The following is a 16,074-nucleotide window of genomic DNA, read 5'->3' on the forward strand; positions in this document are numbered from 1 at the left end:
GGAGAAGAAGATAGGGTATGTCAGGAGAAGAGGAGGGGAGTGAGGCAGGAGAAGAGGAGGGGGGGTGAGGCAGGAGAAGAGAAGGGTATGGCAGGAGAAGAGGAGGGGAGTGAGGCAGGAGAAGAGGACGGGGTATGGCAGGAGAAGAGGAGAGGGTATGGCAGGAGAAGAGGAGAGGGTATGGCGGGAGAAGAGGAGGGGGTGAGACAGGAGAAGAGGATGGGGTATGGCAGGAGAAGTTGAGGGGGGTGAGGCAGGAGAAGGGGGGTGAGGCAGGAGAAGAGAAGAGGAGAGGGCTGGAGCAGGAGAAGTGGAGGGGAGTGAGGCAGGAGAAGGGGAGGGGAGTGAGGCAGGAGAAGGGGAGGGGAGTGAGGCAGGAGAAGGGGAGGGGGTGAGGCAGGAGAAGAGGACAGGGAGTGAGGCAGGAGAAGAGGATGTGGAATGAGGCAGGAGAAGAGGATGGGGAGTGAGGCAGGAGAAGAGGACGGGGAGTGAGGCAGGAGAAGAGGACGGGGAGTGAGGCAGGAGAAGAGGACGGGGAATGAGGCAAAAGAAGAGGATGTGGAATGAGGCAGGAGAAGAGGATGTGGAATGAGGCAGGAGAAGAGGATGGGGAATGAGGCAGGAGAAGAGGATGGGGAATGAGGCAGGAGAAGCGGATGGGGAATGAGGCAGGAGAAGAGGATGGGGAATGAGGCAGGAGAAGAGGATGGGGAATGAGGCAGGAGAAGAGGATGGGGAATGAGGCAGGAGAAGAGGATGGGGAATGAGGCAGGAGAAGAGGAGGGGAGTGAGGCAGGAGAAGAGGACGGGGTATGGCAGAAGGGAAGGGGGGACAGTTCAAAATGCAATGACCCAGGATGAACGGGCATGCCCGCTCAAGCCTTTTCCTCTCTCTCTCACACACACACACACCTCTCGCACAGAGTGTATCCAAATGGTCTGTGTAAAATCCATGCATTCCATTGGTTAAAGAGCTCCTCAACTATTCCTCTGCAGAAAGATAAAGAGTGTGTGTGATTCACTATCCTTGTGAGGACCAGAACAGTTTGCTGGTTCGGGAAAATGGGATTTTGAATGGGAATCAATTGTGTGTTCCCACAAGGTTAGTTAAACAAGACTGTGTGTATGTGCTAGTATTAGTGCTACAGGAGGAGTACAGAGACTAATAGCAGCAGTAAATCCTGTGGAGTTAAGAGCAGTAGACAGCAGAAGGCTGTGTTGATCTCTAGTGGAACCACCTCACTTTACCCCTTACTTCAGCCCTGAAGAATACCCCCAGCACCCCAATGGCCTGCACTCCATCATAGTGTGTGTGCATGTGCACAAACAGTCATTTGCAACCCATTCCTCTTTGTGACACACACACACACACACACACACACACACACACACACACACACACACACACACACACACACACACACACACACACACACACACACACACACACACACGGGTGGCTGTAAGGGCATTTGCCTCAGCTGCCCTAGCCCTCACTTCTCTGTGACGTCTTTGCCAAAGGAGGTGTGTGAATGGAGGTTAGTATGTAGTCTATATGGTATGTATTGGTGTATGTGTATATGAGGGCTAAGGGGTGAGTGGAGATGGAGCTCGTGATAACATGGGCCAAGGCAGGCCAGCTTCACAACACACACATAAATAAACAAACTTGACTTAGAAAGCATAGGATCAATGCTTCAGAAATGACAGGGGGAAATGGAACGATAATATAGACCTGTAGGATCCAGACATTCAGAGAAACATAAGAGCATTAATGTTGCGCTAACCTCAGAACAGTAACAGAAGTTGTATATCTGTTCTATTTATATCTAGACACAAATACAATGTTTATTAGCACGAGTGCTATCAGAATCCAATCAGAACACTATCAAAATGCTATTAAAATCAAATAAAATGTATTTATAAAGCCCATTTTACATCAGCAGATGTAACAAAATGCTTATACAGAAAACCCAAACAGCAAGCAATGCAGATGTAGAAGCGTGGTGGCTAGGAAAAACTCCCTAGAAAGGCAGGAACCTAGGAAGAAACCTAGAGAGGAACCAGGGTCTGAGAGGTGGCCAGTCCTCTTCCGGGTGGAGATTATAACAGTACATGGCCAAGATGTTCAAACATTCATAGATGACCAGCAGGGTCAAATAATAATCACAGTGGTTATAGATGGTGCAACAGGTCAGCACCTCAGGAGTAAATGTCAGTTGGCTTTTCATAGCCGAGCATTCAGAGGTCCAGACAGCAGGTGCGGTAGAGAGGGAGAGAGAGGGTCGAAAACAGCAGGTCCGGGACAAGGTAGCACGTCCGGTGAACAGGTCAGGGTTCCATCTCCTCAGGCAGAACAGTTGAAACTGGAGCAGCAGCATGACAAGGTAGCACGTCCGGTGAACAGGTCAGGGTTCCATCTCCACAGGCAGAACTGTTGAAACTGGAGCAGCAGCATGACACGGTGGACTGGGGATGGGGACAGCCAGGAGTCGTCAGGCCAGGTAGTTCTGAGGCATGGTCCTAGAGCTGTAACCCCACCCACTTTGCCTAAGCACAGCCCCCACACCACTAGAGGGATAGTAACAGACCACCAACTTACAAGGCTGAGTATAGCCCATGAAGATCTCCTCCACCGCAAGCCCGAGGGGGCGCAAAACTGGACAGGAAGATCACGTCAGTGACTCAACCCACCCAAGTCGAGTATAGCGAATAAAGCCTGCTACGACGTTATGCACCCCTCCTAGGTACGGCATGGGAGAACACTAGTAAGCCAATGACTCAACCCCCGCAATAGGGTCAGAGCCAGAGAATCCCAGTGGAGAGAGGAGCCAGCCATGCAGAGACAGCCAGGGCGGTTCGTCACTCCAGTGCCTTACCATTCACCTTTGCACCCCTAGGCCAGACTACACTAAATCATAGTACCTACTGATGAGATGAGTCTTCAGTAGACTTAAAAGTCGAGACCGAGTCTGCGTCTCTGATGGATAGGCAGACCATTCCATAAAAATGGAGCTCTATAAGAGAAAGCCCTGCCTCCAGCTGTTTTCTTCAAAATTTTAGGGACAATAAGGAGGTATACGTCTTGTGATCGTAGCGTACGTGTAGGTATGTACGGCAGTATCAAATCAGAGAGATAGGTAGGAGCAAGTCTATTTAATGCTTTGTAAGTTAGCAATAAAACCTAGAAATCCTAGCCTTAACAGGAAACCAGTGTAGAGAGGCACTGGAGTGATATGATTGAATTTGTTGGTTCTAGTCAAGATTCTAGCAGATGTATTTAGCACTAACTGAAGTTTATTTAGTGCTTTATCTGGGTAGCCGAAGAATAGCGCATTGCAGTAGTGTAATCTAGAAGTGACAAAAGCATGGGTAAGCTTTTATGCATCATTTTTGGACAAAAAGTTTGAAGAAAATATGGAAGCTAGAAAAAGCTGCACTTGAAATATTCTTTATGTTCATCAAAAGAGAGATCAGGGTCCAGAGTAACGCTGAGGTCCTTCACAGTTTTATTTGAGACGACTGTACAACCATCAAGATTAATTGTCAGATCAAACAGCAGATCTCTTTGTTTCTTGGGACGTAGAACTAGCATCTCTGTTTGGTCCGAGTTTAAAAGTAAAATGTTTGCTTCCATCCACTTCCTTATGTCTGAAACATACGCTTCCAAGGTAGGCAATTTTGGGGCTTCACCATGTTTCATCAAAATGTACAGCTGTGTGTCGTCCGCATAGCAGTGAAAGTTTACATTTTGTTTTTCCAAATGACATCACCAAGAGGTAGAATATATAATGAAAACAATAGTGGGCCTAAAACGGAACCTTGAGGAACACCGAAACTTCCCATTGATTTGTCAGAGGACGAACTGATATCTTTCCAACAGATATCTTTCTGACAGATAAGATCTAAACCAGGCAAAAACTTGTCCGTGTAGACCAATTAGAGTTTCCAATCTCTTCAAAAGAATGTGGTGATCGACTGTGTCAAAAGCGGGACTTAGGTCGAGGAGCACGAGGACAGATTCAGAGCCTTAGTCTGATGCCATTAAAAGGTGATTCACCACCTTCACGAGTGCAGTCTCAGTACTATGATGGGGTCTAAAACCTGACCGGAGCGTTTTGTATACATTATTTGTCTTGAGAGGAATGGGAGATTCGATATATGCCGATTATTATTGTAATTTTTTTTATTATGGGTCAAGGTTTGGCTTTTTCAGGAGAGGCTTTATTACTGCCACTTTTAGTGAGTTTGGTACACATCCGGTGGATAGAGAGCCATTTATTATGTTCAACATAGGAGGGCCAAGCACAGGAAGTATCTCTTTCAGTAGTTTAGTTGGAATAGGGTCCAGTAGGCAGCTGGAAGGTTTAGAGGCCATGACCATCTTCGTGAATGTGTTGATAGAGACAGGATTTAAAAACTTTGGTATCTCCATTGATCCTTGGTCCTGGTAGGTCTGTGTAGTGCTGAAGTGAAGGCCATCCTCACTTGGGGAAGGCTGTTTTTTAGTTAGCTTTGCGACAGTATCAAAAATATATTTTGAATTGTTTCTATTCTCCTCAATTAGGTTGGAAAAGTAGGCTCATTGCGCAGCAGTGAGGGCTCAATATCGCACGGTAGTCGGAAGACTTCCAGTTTGGTGTAGCGCCATTTACATTCCAATTTTCTAGAAGCTTGCTTCAGGGCTTGGTTATTTTCTGTATACCAGGGAGCAAATTTCTTGTGACAAATGTTTTTTGTTTTTAGAGGTGCGACTGCATCTAGGGTTTTACGCAAGGTTAAATGTAGATCCTTGGTTAGGTGGTTAACTGATGGGGGGGGTCAATTGAAATTTGCTATCGTAAATGTTAGCAACACCTCCGCCTTTGCGGATGCGCGGGGAATATGGTCACTGCTGTAACCTGGAGGAGAGTTCTCATTTAACACAGTAAATTAATCTGGCTTGAGCCATGTTTCAGTCAGGCCAATCACATCAAGGTTATGATCAGTGTTTAGTTCATTGACTATGACTGCCTTAGAAGTGAGGGATGTAACATTAAGTAGTCCTATTTTGAGATGTGAGATATTATAACATACTTTAAATAACGACAGGAATGGAGGATGTCTTTATTCCAGTGAATTTTCTAGGGCGAACACCGCCATGTTTAGTTTTGCCAGACCTATATAAAGGCACGGACACGGTGACAATGGGGAAAGCTGAGCTGCTGTGCTGGCTGTGCTAGTGGCAGACTCCATCAAGCTGGCAGGCAGGCTAACAGGGTGCAGGCCAGGCAACAGGCTATCTCATTGTGGAGCTAGAGGAGTTAGAGCCATGTTCATGTTGGTAGATAAGATGAGAGCACCCCTCCAGCTAGGATGGAGTCCGTCACTCCTCAGCGGGCCAGGCTTGGTCCTGTTTGTGTGTGAGTCCCAGAAAGAAGGCCAATTGTCTACATATTCAATCTTTTTGGAGGGGCAGAAAACAGTTTTCAATCAGCGATTGAGTTGTGAGACTCAATGTGTGTTGTAGAGCTCAACACTCCCCCTAACAGAGACAATTACTCCATGTCGACACGTCTATTAGAATAATTTTATCAGAATATAGAGGAACATAGAGGTCCAAGTGTCAAAAGCAGTCCCAAACTCTGGTCCCGCCGTGCACGAACATTACTGAAATTACACATCAATTAAGATGAGAGCAGAATGCCACTTTCTCCCTCTCTCTCATCCTTTCTCTCTTCCTCTGTTTTTCTCCTTTTGATCTTGTGGTTGAGAAGAATTTTGTTTAAATAGGGGAAATCATGTCTGCTTTGATATAACAACAAAAAATCTGAAACAACCTGGGGCTGATAGACATGTTACATACAGACAAGACCAACAAAGTATCTGACAAACATGCATATTGAGGAGACAGATGCACACTTACAATAAGGAGACAAACACACTTCAACTCTCTCTTTCTCTCACTCCATCGCTCTCTCCCTCTCCCAGAGCATTCTGCTGACTCTAGGAATTATGATCTGTTTCCCATCCTCAGGAATAATAGAATGCAGGAACAGAACAAGGCCCCTCTATTTGTGTCACCCCCTCTCAGTAACATTGCTTTAATATAGCCACATAATTGTTCTTCCTCATGATGCCATCTATTTTGTGTTGTGCACCAAGCCCTCCTGCAGCAAAGCACCCCCACAACATGATGCTGCCACCCCCGTGCTTCACGGATGGGATGGTGTTCTTCGGCTTGCAAGCCTCCCCCTTTTTCCTCCAAACATAACGATGGTCATTATAGCGTAACCGTTCTATTTTTGTTTCATCAGACCAGAGGACATTTCTCCAAAAAGTACGATCTTTGTCCTCATGTGCAGTTGCAAACCGAAGTCTCGCTTTTTATTGGCGGTTTTGGAGCAGTGGCTTCTTCCTTGCTGAGCGGCCTTTCAGGTTATGTCGATATAGGACTCGTTTTACTGTGGATATAGGTACTTGTGTACCTGTTTCCTCCAGCATCTTCACAAGGTCCTTTTCTGTTGTTCTGGGTTTGATTTGCACTTTTCGCACCAAAGTACATTCATCTCTAGGAGACAGAACGCGTCTCCTTCCTGAGCGGTATGACGGCTGCGTGGTTCCATGGTGTTTATACTTGCATGCTATTGTTTGTACAGATGAACGTGGTACCTTCAGGCGTTTGGAAATTAGTCCCAAGGATGAACCCGACTTGTGGAGGTCTACAATCTTTTTTCTGAGGTCTTGGCTGATTTCTTTTGATTTTCCCATGATGTCAAGCAAAGAGGCACTGAGTTTGAAGGTAGGCCTTGAAATACATCCACAGGTACACCTCCAATTGACTCAAATTATGTCAATTAGCCTATCAGAAGCTTTTAAAGCCATGACATCATTTTCTGGAATTTTCCAAGCTGTTTAAAGGCACAGTCAACTTAGTGCATGTAAACTTCTGACCCACTGGAATAGTGATACAGTGAATTATAAGTGAAATAATCTGTCTGTAAACACTTGTTGGAAAAATTACTTGTGTCATGCACAAAGTAGATGTCCTAACCGAGTTGCCAAAACTATAGTTTGTTTACAAGAAATTTGTGGAGTGGTTGAAAAACAAGTTTTAATGATTCCAACCTAAGTGTATGTAAACTTCCAACTTCAACTGTATGTGTATGTGTATATATACTTCAAAAATATATAGTATTATCTGAAGGTTAGTTATACTATTTTGATATTGATAACTGCACTGTTGGTTAGATCATGCAAGTTAAGCATTCCAATGTACTTGTGCATGTGACAATAACAATTGAACGTGTGTACATGTTCATTTCTAAACTTTTTCAAATCTCATACGCACCACACACATACACACCACACGTTTGGCTGGCTTCGCTATCAATCTTGCCCCCTCTCTCCCTGTGCTGGTTATCTTGACAGTAAGTACTTCACATATACAAATCTCCTTGGAGCTGAAGGGCAGGCAGAATGCTTAGCGGTGGCGTTGGGGCACTTAGTGCGATCTGCTGCTAGCCTCCACTCTGCTCCTCAAGAGTGTTTAGAGTGTGTCCTCAACCACCTAAATATTTATCACACAGCTCCCCCAGGAATTTTAATGAGCACTGATGGAGAACAATCATCATTGGGGGGGTGAAGGAAGGGAGAGAGACTGGTCTCTTTCGTTGTTAATCAATATTTTGCGTTAATAGTTTTACTCACTCAGAGTTCAAATTATAGATACAGCTCCCAACTTATGTGTTATTCCTCCTTCTCTCATATATAAATATACATTACGCTTCTAAGTGTGTGTGTGTGTGTGTGTGTGTGTGTGTGTGTGTGTGTGTGTGTGTGTGTGTGTGTGTGTGTGTGTGTGTGTGTGTGTGTGTGTGAGTGAGTGAGTGTCAGGGACAAGGGCAGGGCCACTCTTTAGAGTTCAGTACCCACGTTGTGTGTCGGCTGAGCCTCACAGGGAGACGGCGGAAGAAACCTGTGATATAACTCACACACACACAGAAATACACACACACAGACAGGAACTCTCCATCTCTCAGTGGTAGGATCCTGACCTTTTTATGGGAGTGGCTAATACTGTCTAGAAGTCCTGGGGAGAAACCAGCAGGCTCTTTCTCCCTCTCTGTTTCACTATTTTCTCTTTTCTTCCCAGGCTTTGTCTTTCTTGTTCTAGAATCTGGGAGTATGTTAATGTGGGCAAAGAAAAAGAGAGGGAGGGATGTGGGTAGAGAAGTGACCAGTGAGAGGAAGAGAGGAATGAAAAGATGTGCGTACCTGGACCGGCTCTCTCATTCCTTCCCCGTCTTTCTCACACCTGGACCAGAACACTAACAAACCATTTTCTCAAACACACACACTCAGTCTTCGTCTGTGTGACCTTACAAAGGGCAAAGGTTTCTGGGAAATCATGTCTGTCCTTGAGACAGCTGAGGCTGTGGGGTCCAGACTTACTGAGTTGAACTACTGCTGTCTCATTGCTGCTACTGTTTGATGTCTGTATCCATCCTCATGTCCATGGTCATACAAATACCAGAAGCACTACCAATGGCCTCTCCAAACCACATCAGATCCTCAGAGCCTGTCCCCTGTGAGTGTTTCTGCGTGAGAGAGAGGGAAAGAGAGAGAGAGGTCTCTATGAGGATGTTGAACTTTCTTTCCCTTCAATGGCTCGAAGAGCTCTTTGGCTATGGTTGGGATGTGTTTGTAGTGTTCTCTCTCTCTGCTGTGTGAAAGGGTTGCTGTGATTTATTGACAGGACTTTCAGTGATACTGGAATTCCTTAGCGTTACATGCCAACTCAGAGTGCCTTAATCACCTGTGGGCTTTATCGACCGTGATCACATTCAGAGAGAGTGGTTTACACCTTTAATGGTAGAAAGGAAGAGGGGAAGGAGGATTCAGGTGGTGATGACGATGATGTTGATGATGGTTTGGCAACTGTGGCAATGAGGTTATTCAGGATGTAGTGGGATGTGATATCAGTGGTGTTGTTGCTGCTCCTGGCTACCTGAAGAGAAAGGGAAAACGGTTTCATCAGCACTTCCATATACTCAGAGGAAACATCCATTTCTCTCGGTGTCTCTGGATTCACCTCAGACGTAAATTAACATTTATTGATACTTGTGTTGCCTGGGAAAGCAACATTGCCTATAGGGATCAGGTATACAGTCAGTTTATGTCATCGTTGTGTCTCTCCCTATGTGATCCCTCTTCTGCGACCATCGCAACTTGACACACACTACCCATGATGCATGGCGTGGTTTATGGACTGTGAACAGATCATGGTCGGATCGCATCCTGTGGATGCGTGTGATATAGCTTTAAGCCCCTACAGATGTAATATTTACTCAAATCTTCTCTCTTCAGAGAGCAATCCACTCAACATAGCAAATTTTCTAGAATCCATTTCTGTTATCATTGTTGCATATTTCCAGACATGTGGAGAATACTATTTTAAACAGGATATACCACGACCTTGGATTCTGTTCCAAATCAGATCCATATGAAGATTATATTGTTCCCCATCTGTTAGCAGTTCTTGTTGAATAATTCAGTACATACTCTGTCAGTTAGGGGTGAGTTGACTCTGTTCTAGTTAGGTTTTAAATCTCTGAGCAGGTTTAATTGTGTGTGTGTGTGTGTGTGTGTGTGTGTGTGTGTGTGTGTGTGTGTGTGTGTGTGTGTGATCCCTCACGTGTGATATCCACCAGGTATAAAATGACTCATAGTAGATGATCTGGATTTTGAGCAGGACTCTTTGTTATGTGGGAGTACTGAAATGAAAGTGTGTTCTATCTATGGTCTTCAGTGTGCTAGGACTTGACAGGTCTTTATCAGTATAAATACACTGTATTCCAGGTCTTATAAATAGATGGACATCTGACAACTGACCAATCATAGAAATGCAGGAACAGGAAGTGTACCTCACCTCAGTCAGCTATGTTGATAGGAGAGGGTAATGTTGTCATGGTGAGGTGGGGCATAAGATGATTCTGTATGGATAGTAGTACTCAGCAGTGCTATCTCTGGCCACATACTGCCACTGCATGGAATATTATAGTCAGTCCATGGTAGGAGCTGGGATTCCATTAGGTCTTTTCCCTCTTTATTCACTATTTATACATTCAGCATTATTTTGCTCTGAACCCAACATTGCTGTAAGAATTGTTGCATAATGCAATTTCACTTTAATATGCCTTATTTGAGAATGTTGTTTCACCTATTATTTTCATTGAGGAATGTTTGTTCTAGACACATGTTTATTTGTGTTATAACAGATAACAGGCTGGTTATAAAGTGTTTAAGTAGGCTTCGAGAGCTTTTTAACATTAGAAATGAGCTGAGGCGAACTCACCTTGAAACCCCTTTATTGGGGACAAAAACACCTGATATTAATTTCACTTTCGAAATGTTCTCATATAAAAATGTAACATAATTAATGTACTTATGGAGTCACTCCATTAATAACTCCTATAATGAATATAATGATATAACTTTATATAATTGACGTCCATTGCTGTAGTAATGATTCTGTAAATATGGCTGTTTATAGGCCTGGAACAGAACTGAATGTCAGTAATGTAGCGTAGAACTACAAATGGATTTAGTCAACTGACTACTAAAGGAGGGACGAGCTTTTGTCTGATGGCTGATTTAAAGACTGTACTAATAAAAACATTTAAAAAATGCACTTGAAGATTGATTGGAGGTTGCATTTCAAATAAGAATAACACATGAAAAACGTTTTGTAGTTAACTTTAATCAACTGCAACAAAGATTGTGCATTTGCGTGTGTGCGTGCGTGTGTGTGTGTGTGTGTGTGTGCGTGTGTGCGTGTGTGCGTGTGTGTGTGCGTGCGTGCGTGCGTGCGTGCGTGTGTGTGCGTGCGTGCGTGCGTGTGTGTGTGTGAGCCAGTGTGATTGAGGGCTGTGGAGCAGCTCAGAGATGTGGGTCCCTGTTCTGTAAAGGCTGAAGTAGCACCAGGCTAGGCTAATGCTGCTGTAGCGTTCCTCTGTAATAAGATCACCCAGAAACAGACATTTTCAAATGTTTTAGTGTCAGATAGAAAAGGAGCTCTCTGCCTTTATAAGTTCACATCTCTATTCAGCCATGGACATGAGCACATCGGGAGTAACTGATACGTACTCTCCTTCTACTGAAAGAAATATGTAGCTAACCACTAAATCAACTGTAGAAATCTTGACAGTGAGTATGACAACGTAACAGGGTTGTTCAAGAAACTTGTGTACGGTTCAAAGATACGTATAGATTTTTAGGATAACAAATTGCTGACTGTTTAACTGAGGGAGAGAAGTGACAAAATGATAATGAGAGAGAGCGAGAGGTATTTGTCAGGCTCTATCTTTGGTGGTCTCAGACAGGGTCTCAGTGGATTGTGAACCCAGTGCAGAACACAAAAGGGAAACAGAGGAGAGATGGGGATGAGGGAGGAAGGAGGTTACACCACCGGAGTCCCACAATTCATCATGCTCTGGCACCCTCTGGATGAGAGAGGAGGAGTCTGGGATTGATGGCCAGTGAGACTTTGTGACCTCCCTTTCCCCTAGAGGGGATACTGACCTGTGTGTGTGTGTGTGTGTGTGTGTGTGTGTGTGTGTGTGTGTGTGTGTGTGTGTGTGTGTGTGTGTGTGTGTGTGTGTGTGTACTGTAACAAAGTGTACTGTATCAACTGTATTCTACTGTTTCTACTGTAATCTACTGTTTTTGCTGAACTCTGACTGTAAAATTACCCCATTCTAAACACCATTCTCTAGTGGCCATGAAAGATGAGTTGTTTTTGTTTCTCCCAGGAATACCTGCAAGGTGATAGCACCAAGGCACTGACAAAGTTAGGCTGGAAAGCAAAGATCACTTTTGAGGTGGGTGTTGCACTTTACTCTGCGTGTGTGCTTGCGTGCAGGTGTGCTTGCGTGCGTGTGTGTGCGGGTTTGTGTGTGTGCAGGTTTGTGTGCGCATAACCCATGGTGGAACTGGAGATGCACAGCATGCTGGTCTTCTTCGATGACAGTCTTCCCAGCCAGCTTCTCCACTCCTCTTGTGTTGTCAGTAAACACAACATAAATTGGAAAGTTAAGCAGCTTCTTAAGTAGCTAAACTAATGCTTTATAACGTGTTATAATCATATACTGTGCAAGCCTTATATGAGCAATAATAAGTAGGTTAAGTGTGATTGAACAAGCCAAGTTGGACTAATCTCCCACTTACCAACCACAGTACATCAACATGACTGAATAAAGAGACCGCAGTCCTCTCAACAGATTTCATGTATACAACACATTTTGTTTCTCCATTATTTCCATATTTTTTGTCTTAGTGATTTTTCGATTCAGACCAATCATTTTATTAGGTTAACCGATTTCCCTGAATCTATACAAATTGTTTGATTACCAGTGTTTGGAAATGAATATTTAGGCTGCTATGTTAGGTTTAGAGTAGACAATATCTGTGTCTAAACTAAACCTCTATTTGACTTTTTAGGAACTGGTGAAAGAGATGGTTGATGCTGACATCCATCTCATGAAGAATAACCCTAACGCATAAAAGCACACGCTGTGGACCCACTCCTGACCAGAGTGCTCTGTGACTGAACAGTCGCTCCAAGCGGTGAAAAGAATATAAAACTAGTCTAGATCATTTTTTTTCATCACTTTGCTGTCCCAAACGAAGTTACTCCGTCTGTTTTTTTGCCTTATGCTATGGGGAGGGAAGATTATTCGATGCCTTTTAAATAATGCCATTCCTTATTTTTGTTTTTAATCTTAATATAATTTTTCTCACTGATCATGATTTAGTAGCCTATATGGTGATTGGACTTTGAATTGTTTTTATTAGACACTGTCTCTGGACAATATGGGATTGTATTGTTGTCTTGTGTTTGTTTGTTTTAATCGCCTGGCATATAGGTAACAGGTTGCAGTTTGTCCTTTTAGAAATAAATGAAGTATAACTTTAATTATTTGTTATTGTAAGATGACCAACAAATATGTTTTAGATGTTATTCAGCATTTGTGAAATGTTTTGTATTCCCATCTGACATATTTAATTCAGAATATAAACATTTTGGTACAATAAAACTTGTTCTTTTGATACATTAGTTGCCCCTACATATGTGATTATTTTCTTGACTTTTCATACACAATCTTCTGCTCTTCTCCCCTTAATATACGTTGTTTGTTATAAATGTATTGATAATTACATAGACACATAGCACCACATATAATATATGTAGCCTAAATAACATAATTGTGACTATTTATAAAGATAGTCTATTTTATGTCACCCAATTGGCACTGCATAATCTCCCCGCCATTATTCCACAAAAATGTGTCTAGACTGGAGGATACGTGTACAATGTGTACCTTATAAATAGGGGAAAAATGTTATACCTTTGGTTAAATCTTGTAAAAGGTATTTTAGAGGTAAAAGCTCAAGTTTGAGTCGAGTCAGAAGACTAGAGTAATGTTGTCTGAGAGGTTGCTCAGAGGTCGCGTGAGCCTCAGCCCCTGTCATTTCCCTTCCCTCCTCGCGCTCAGCTCTCCTTGGTTTGCCCCGCGAGCACACTAACCCTGTTCATTCCTCAGGAAATACGCTTCCTCCAGCCTGGATCCCATTCCTGCAGAATGTGTCTCAATCTAGACATTCTGACTATGTGCCCAGTCCAAGCCCATTTCGCTCTGGAGGCTGCCTCTACTCTGCATAAAGACCTCTGTCGTTTTGTCTCTGACTTCTGCTGGAATATGAACCGCTAACCTCGAACCTCTGTGTTCTAGAGGCCAAGAGACGTCCCACCATACTTTACTTTAATGGTTTGTAAAATAGTTTTGTTACAGAACAATAGCTTAGAAAGGAAGTTAGGTTGTTACCGAGCCTATATCTTAATGGTCATGGAATCAACATCCTGACTTTAAAAGATTATAGCCCCAGAAATGTATCAGTTGTGTAGGCCTATATATTATATGAATCAAATGAAAACCGTCGTGGGATCTTTTTATGAAAAATCCGTTTGACATTTTAAATGGAAAATGGAGGGTTTCAAAGTAGGTTTGCGAACAGGGAACAAAAAGGGTGGGTTTGCCTGCCTCTCTTTTTTCTTAAAGACAACACCTAGAACATTGCAGTTTGACCGTCGGAGACAGCGCTGCATCTGTGTGGACTTATAATTGGTAACAGATGGCGCTTTGAGGTTGGCCCTGGAACCCGGGTGCGAGCGAAAACACACCAGTTTCCACTGTGCCAGGTCTCCTCCTCGCGCCCACCGACCAGCCGCACACAGGTGCACGGGCCCAGTCGCGCGCCGCCACTAACTGCAGCCCTGTGCTGCTCTAGGCTCAGCTTTCAGAACGCACGGGAACAGAATGCAGGCACCCACTTCCAGGCGTAAGTTACTACAGAGAAGAACGAGAAAGGAGAGGAGTGTGTGCCACCACAGTTTGGCTATGAAAAGCTAAAAAAAACAAATTAAAAGGCCTTAATACGTTTTACAGTAAAATAGGAGAGCAAAATAAACTGAAATAATCTAACAATCTCCTAAAATTGTCTTTATAAATGTTATTTTCGCTCACTGTTCTTTATCCTTATGCTTTTCCTAATTTGGGCATAGAGGGTTGGCTATAGCAAAGACCTACAGACTACTTTTATTGTTTTTACCAGAAGTCAAAAATAAAATGGATTATTTATATCATATGCATTTGGCTCTCTCAACAGGGGGTTCATATTGGAGTAACAAGTAAGGAGGTTCGTGCTTTCAAGAGACATGAAATTGCCACCGTCGTGTCCTTATTGTTACACCTCATTATAAAAACAGGCATAATAGCAAAAGTGTTCACATATTTGCCTTAATTTGAATATAAGGCCTAATTAAAATGTTATTTAAGGCATATAATTATTATCATCTAGCCTACGAGGACGACGTCGTTTTTTTATTACAAATTTGTAATGATTTTAGGACTATTCGGTTTTATAAATATGATCCAAATATTCACAATTTGATATCTACAGGCCTACACTTTCTTGAGACAAATCATTTTCTTTTCAGTTTGGAATGTTCTTCAATGTCCTTTTGTTTGTTCGTTCCATGGTGTAGGCCATCGTTTAAAATCAACTATCAATTGTTCTTTATAAGCAACAGAGTCGATATGGTAGAGTGAATCTTTCAAATAAAAGATAGACCATCTCTATAGGCCTATACTTTTTAAACGGACTAAAAGAAAAGTGAGAGAGTGAATAGAGAGACAGTTACAGCGGAAATGGCGCCCATATAAGTCATCTGAACCCTGTTAGTGCTTAGCATTTCTGACATTCTCCACTGCCCGGATAAATAAACAAGTAAATGGGAGATTGGTTAGGAAGTGGAACTCTGCAATCGGATTTATCTCTAATAAAACATAGCAGATGCAGATTACCATCAGAAAGGGCCCCAAATGCTGATGCTGGTATGACCATTAATTAATGGAATATTTAGTTTGGCTTTATCCTAGTTCATTTAGTGTGCTATAGGCTGACTGGCACCAGCTGACGAGCATGAGAAAGTCTCGATTATAATGTGGCAAATCACATAATACAATGTGAGAACTCGCACAAAGGCTTCCACCTTTTCATTCTCTTGTCACTTGGGTAGACTTATAGCAATACTGTATCGAGTAGGCCTAGCCTAAGTTCATAGTTTACAAATTGATAATTAGGTCTACTGTTTCATGTTCTCCTTTTATTGCCAACATATTGAGTCATAATCCTTTAATTGGTGTTTGGCGTATCGGTTTATGACAGTTGAAAGGCTAATGTTAGCAGAGAGTTATAGCCTTGCTCAATTACACTACTGTAATAGAACCTCACGTGTCGTAGAACTAAACGTCCCCGCGAAGCAGTGGCAACCTTCACCATTACTTCTGACTTTTCCGAGGGCTTTGGAAAATGGCGCGCCTTCAAGCGGTTTGACCTACCCAGGTCCATGTCTCCTCCGGCTCTGGCCCCGGGGCCTGCCCCCACAGGACCTGCCTGGGCGGGGAGACAGACACACTGACACTCCGGTGGTTAGATTTATCCCCACCACGACCTTAAACAGTGCTGAGT

General features: G+C 43.3%; 1 protein-coding gene across 2 annotated transcripts in view; it reads left to right on the forward strand.

The window, feature by feature from the left end:
• gmds (GDP-mannose 4,6-dehydratase) overlaps window positions 1-13,099 on the forward strand; it is a 229,760-nt gene extending 216,661 nt beyond the window's left edge. Inside the window, exons 11-12 of one of the 2 annotated variants that reach the window (XM_014123207.2) lie at window positions 11,796-11,864; window positions 12,484-13,099. In XM_014123207.2, the coding sequence (XP_013978682.1) occupies window positions 11,796-11,864; window positions 12,484-12,546 (132 nt within the window). In that variant the 3' untranslated portion in view covers window positions 12,547-13,099. The remainder of the gene's footprint in view (window positions 1-11,795; window positions 11,865-12,483) is intronic. The other variant, NM_001141373.1, reaches the window with a different exon arrangement.
• Window positions 13,100-16,074: the final 2,975 nt, after the last annotated feature.

This window comes from Salmo salar, chromosome ssa10 (assembly GCF_905237065.1).
Source record: "Salmo salar chromosome ssa10, Ssal_v3.1, whole genome shotgun sequence".
NCBI lineage: Eukaryota > Metazoa > Chordata > Actinopteri > Salmoniformes > Salmonidae > Salmo > Salmo salar.